At 43.4% G+C, this 5,461-nt stretch overlaps 1 protein-coding gene across 1 annotated transcript; it reads right to left on the reverse strand.

The window, feature by feature from the left end:
- Positions 1–1,598: 1,598 nt before the first annotated feature.
- On the reverse strand, positions 1,599–3,371 carry LOC121192133 (protein NLRC3-like; the record flags this gene model as incomplete). The annotated part of the gene is made up of 1 exon (XM_041053700.1): positions 1,599–3,371. A coding segment is annotated over one exon (1,773 nt), but the record flags the coding sequence as incomplete, so codon positions are not given.
- Positions 3,372–5,461: the final 2,090 nt, after the last annotated feature.

Here is a 5,461-nt window from a genome sequence, read left to right on the forward strand (position 1 = left end):
AGGGTACAATGTGGACTCTTCAGTCCCGCAGACAGCAGCTTCACCCCTGAATCCCGCAGCTTGTTGTTACTCAGGTCCAGGTGTCTCAGACTAGAGGACTGGGAGCTGAGAACTGAGGACAGAGCTTCACAGCTTCTCTCTGAGAGGTTACAGCTGCTCAGTCTGAAGAGGAAACAATGAAGAAAAAGTCAAATAACATTTGTGTTGAAAGGACAATCAAAGGAACAAAACTCTCGGTTTGCTCTGCAGCTCACAGCAAACTAACAGACCTGCATTTGAAAAATGGGCCAAACATCAAACAGATTTGTTGAGAGAAGCAGAAATATCAGCTCTTTATCCACCTGCTAACCAATGAGGAGTTTCTACATTGATGATAATCTTTCATTGGCTCTGATTCAAGTCCTGTTTTATTCTCAACAAGTTGGAGACATGACAGTTAAATATGACACACAGTAATAAACAAACATGTGCAGTCAAGGCCGTAAGTATTTGGACAGTTAGACATGTTATGTTCTTCAGGCTCTCAGCACATTGACTTTAAAATAGAATAATGGATACTACAGTCAATGACTGCAAAGGATTTTACACTAAATATTAAATCTGATCAGTTTGTTTCACTTCATGTGTATTTGTCCAGTTACTTTTGAACCACTAAAAGGGCTGAATCTCCCACACAGTTCTTTCTATACTGATGTCAACTAGTGCTGCACGATTAATCTAATCGCAATCGCGATGTCACGCTGTGCGATTACATAACCGCATAAAAGACTGCGATTTGCGATTTAATGTAAACCAATGTGGAGTAATTGACGCCACATCCACATGCTGTGGGCAGCTGCAGGTATGGTCACGTGACTACCCGGCTTTCAGCAAACAGTAGTGACTGACATGGACGCTGAGGAGGAACACGAGGGACAAGCTGAGTTGGTGGCGAAAAAAAATGCTACTTCTGTTGTATGGCGATACTCTGGATTCAGGTATGATGACACTGAACAGCAAGACGTGCTGTGTAAAACCTGCAAAGCTAAAATTGCTACGTCCCGAGGTAATACGACCAATCGATATCAACATTTGAGACAACACAGAGAAAAATTCGACGAGCGCATGCAATTAAAGTAAGTGAAAGATAAAACTGAAAACCGCCTGAAAGAACCATATCGAACAATCACGGATACATTTCGAAAATATTAATTTATTTATTTATTTTTAAAATTTTTGATATTAAGTTAGTTGGAACAGTCTATAATCTTCAGGTTTTGTATTTTTTTGTCTCAGTATTCTGTGTGTTGTCCTTGATATTCAAGAAAGTGGACTCATGATACCATTCATTTATAATATCATAATCGCAATATTGTCCACAATAATCGCAATCGCACATTTTCATCAAATCGTGCAGCACTAATGTCAACCTGCTCAAATTAAAGCTGAGACTTGGCTCTTTAATGTAGGATCCATTGTTTTAACTCAGATTCAACGTGATGAAGCTCAGAGCTCAGAGATGATGATAAGGAATTAAAGAAGAGAGGAATTTATTTTCCCTCCTGCAGAATAAAATAGAGACTTTATATAATGATGAATAAATCCAACTATCTATACACTTACAGAGCTTTGTTAGAGGCTTTGACAACTGGCAGCAGCTTCAGAAGAGCCTCCTCTGAAGCAGAATATTTCTTCAGGTCAAACAGATCCAGATCTTTTTCTGATGACAGTAAGATGAAGACCAGAGCTGACCATTGAGCAGGAGACAGTTCATCTGTGGAGAGACGTCCTGAACTCAGGGACTGTTGGATCTGCTCCACTAGAGAACGATCATTCAGTTCATTCAGACAGTGGAACAGGTTGATGCTTTGCTCTGCAGAGGGAGTCTCTTCAATCTTCTTCTTGATGTACTGGACTGTTTCCTGATTTGTCTGTGAGCCACTTCCTGTCTGTGTCAGCAGACCTCGTAGGAGAGACTGATTAGTCTGTAGTGAAAGACCCAGGAGGAAGCGGAGGAACAAGTCCAGGTGTCCATTTGGACTCTGTAAGGCCTTGTCCACAGCCCTGTGGTAGAGCTGCGTTGGATCAGGTTTGTCTCTGGACAGTTTAGACCACAGGGAGGTTGATTGTTCTTCTGACAGCAGATTGACTCCAGAGTTGATGAAGGTCAGATGGACATGAAGAGCAGACAGAAACTCCTGAAGACTCAGATGGACGAAGCAGAACACCTTGTCCTGGTACAGTCCTCTCTCCTCTTTAAAGACCTGTGTGAACACTCCTGAGTACACTGAGGCTGCTCTGATATCGATGCCACACTCTGTCAGGTCTGATTCATAGAAGATCAGGTTTCCTTTCTGCAGCTGCTCAAAAGCCAGTTTTCCCAGAGACTCAATCATCTTCCTGGTCTCTGGACTCCAGTGTGGATCTGTCTCAGCTCCTCCATCGTACTTAACATTCTTCAGTTTGGACTGAATCACCAAGAAGTGGATGTACATCTCAGTCAGGGTCTTGGGCAGCCGTCCTCCCTCTCTGGTTTCCAACACATCCTCCAGAACTGTAGCAGTGATCCAGCAGAAGACTGGAATGTGGCACATGATGTGGAGGCTTCGTGAAGTCTTGATGTGGGATATGATCCTTCTGGCCTGCTCCTCCTCTCTGAACCTTTTCCTGAAGTAGTCCACCTTCTGTGGGTCAGTAAACCCTCTGACTTCTGTCACCATGTCAACACACTCAGGAGGGATCTGATTGGCTGCTGCAGGTCGTGTGGTTATCCAGAGGCGAGCAGAGGGAAGCAGTTTCCCCCTGATGAGGTTTGTCAGCAGCACATCCACTGAGGTGGACTCTGTGACATCAGTCAGGATCTCAGTGTTGTGGAAGTCCAGAGGAAGTCGACACTCATCCAGACCGTCAAAGATGAACAGAACCTGGACCTCTTCAAACCTGCAGAGTCCTGCTTCTTTGGTTTCAGTAAAGAAGTGATGAACAAGTTCCACCAAGCTGAACTTTTTCTCTTTCAGCACATTCAGCTCTCTGAACGTGAATGGAAATGTGAAGTGTATGTCCTGGTTGGCTTTGTCTTCAGCCCAGTCCAGAGTCAACTTCTGTGTTAAGACTGTTTTCCCAATGCCAGCCACTCCCTTTGTCATCACTGTTCTGATTGGTCCATCTCTTCCAGATGAGGCTTTAAAGATGTCTTCTTGTCTGATGCTTGTTTCTGGTCTGGCTGGTTTCCTGGATGCTGTTTCAATCTGTCTGACCTCATGTTCATCATTGACCTCTCCAGTCCCTCCCTCTGTGATGTAGAGCTCTGTGTAGATCTGATTCAGAAGGGTTGGGTTTCCTGCTTTAGAGATCCCCTCAAACACACACTGGAACTTCTTCTTCAGAGTAGATTTAAGTTTACATTGACAAACTGCAGCAACATGTCCTGAATGAACAAACAAGAAACATCAATGACTGATTCATAAAGAAAACATGACATGTTCATCCCCCTAAAAAACACACATGAACATATTTCCCTCCATGTCTTGAGATGTTAGTAAATGTCCCATTTGTCGATCATGTTGAATCTTTAGAGAAATCCTCTTACTGCTGTGCAGACAGTCAGCCAGCTCCTCCTGCTTCATTCTCCTCAGGAAGTTCACTGTGATCTTCACAAAAGCCTCGCTGCTGCTCCTCCTCTGCTCTTCATTGTCACCGTCCAACACCTTCTCATCCTCCCTCTGACTCTCTGAGCATTCTGGGTAATCTGGACTCACAACCTTCTGGATCTTCTTCAGCTCCCTCTTCACAAAAGTGACAATGTTCTCCTCCAGCAGCTGGAACAGAAAACTATATGAATGACACAATCAAAGTAAAACCATGGAGCCAAACATCAGATCCATGTTGGACACACTGACATTCCACTGCTCTAAAAAGTGCAGCATGGACATTATTGTCAACACAACAGATGTCAAAGTAGTTGTTGTCCATGTACAGACCATAAATATGGAGTCCAGGTGTGTTTGATGCTGCTGGGCAGACTGAGCACTGGGAACCTCTGAGCTCTCCTGGTCCACTCTGTGGAGGAATCATGAAGAATTAGCTCACATTATGTTTGCAGCATCTGTGAGCGTTTTATGCTTTGTACACAAACAACAGCTGCTTTTATGTTCTGTGGTGACTGTCCTGATTAAAGCAAACACTACTGTGCTGTGACATTCTCAATGAGAGGAAACAAGCAATCAGTTCTGTACCTCATGACCTAGAGTCATCACAACAAGTCCACCTTTTAAATGATGAGTTTTAAGGACTCACACTGGGTTTGACAGAAGTCTCATCTCTGTTACAGGACACTAACACAAAGACTGGAACTGGATAGGTGCTGAGTTACAGGGAGTTTTAGTTCTGATCTGAATGACACATATAAGAACATAAGAAGTGCTTTTCTTTAAAAGAGAAACATCAACTTTGCCACTAAAGCCTGTGTTTCAGCCTGATCATGTTCATATACTGTGACATTCATGAAACCTGGAGACAAAACACAATCACTTCATCTTTCATAGAAGACCAGTTATACAGGACAGCTGTCTGATACATTTTAAACTCAGCTGCAGCTCACTTCTTTGCAGCAGAGGGAGACTGTCCTTTGAAATTAATGAGGCCACCCTTTGACCTGTCACTCTTCATGGACACACAGCTGGGCTCAGGTACAGGGAACTCTGGTCTCTGATGAATCCTGGTGGACACAGAGACTAAGATCATCAAGGACATGGGACAGGGACAACATATCTATTATTCATACATTGTTCTCATAGTAAAGAAGAAAACATGTAGTCAGTTGCAGCTCACTTCTTTGCAGCAGAGCGAAGTGTTCTTTTAAAATTAATGAGGCCACCCTTTGACCTGTCACTCTTCATGGACACACAGCTGGGCTCAGGTCCATGTTCAGGTCCAGGTCCAGCAGAGTCTGGTGTGTGCTGCTGCTCTGGCCTTCAACACAACACACACAGAGCTTTGAGTGTGAATAATGATGGTGCAGTGATGTGAGTGCTGAGCTCTGACATGGAGAAGAGTCATGGACAGTTAGAGATCCTCATCTCACCTCTGAGCTTTTGATCTGGATCTCATGGTCCCCACACAGACTTTTTTAGGGGGAGGGGCTCCCTCCTCTCTGTCCTCACACTGATTCATGATGCTGAATTCACATCCACATCAGCTCACACACACTTTCTACCTTCATCTGGAGAGAAAACACAAATCATTCATCTGCACATTAACTGAAATCATCCTCAGGTTCAGGTTCAGGTTTCTGTATTTGTACCTGTAGGTAGATTTGTTTTGCAGTCAGATGATTAGATGATGACATCCTTTTGACACATATACACAGAACACAAAGAAATGTAACACAAAACCAACACAGCTGACTATAAACATGATGAGAAAAGTGCTCAAGGCTCCACCAATCAGAACATTAAAGAGACAGGAGGATCAATAAAGAATA

This window comes from Toxotes jaculatrix, chromosome 13 (assembly GCF_017976425.1).
Source record: "Toxotes jaculatrix isolate fToxJac2 chromosome 13, fToxJac2.pri, whole genome shotgun sequence".
Classification (NCBI taxonomy): domain Eukaryota; kingdom Metazoa; phylum Chordata; class Actinopteri; family Toxotidae; genus Toxotes; species Toxotes jaculatrix.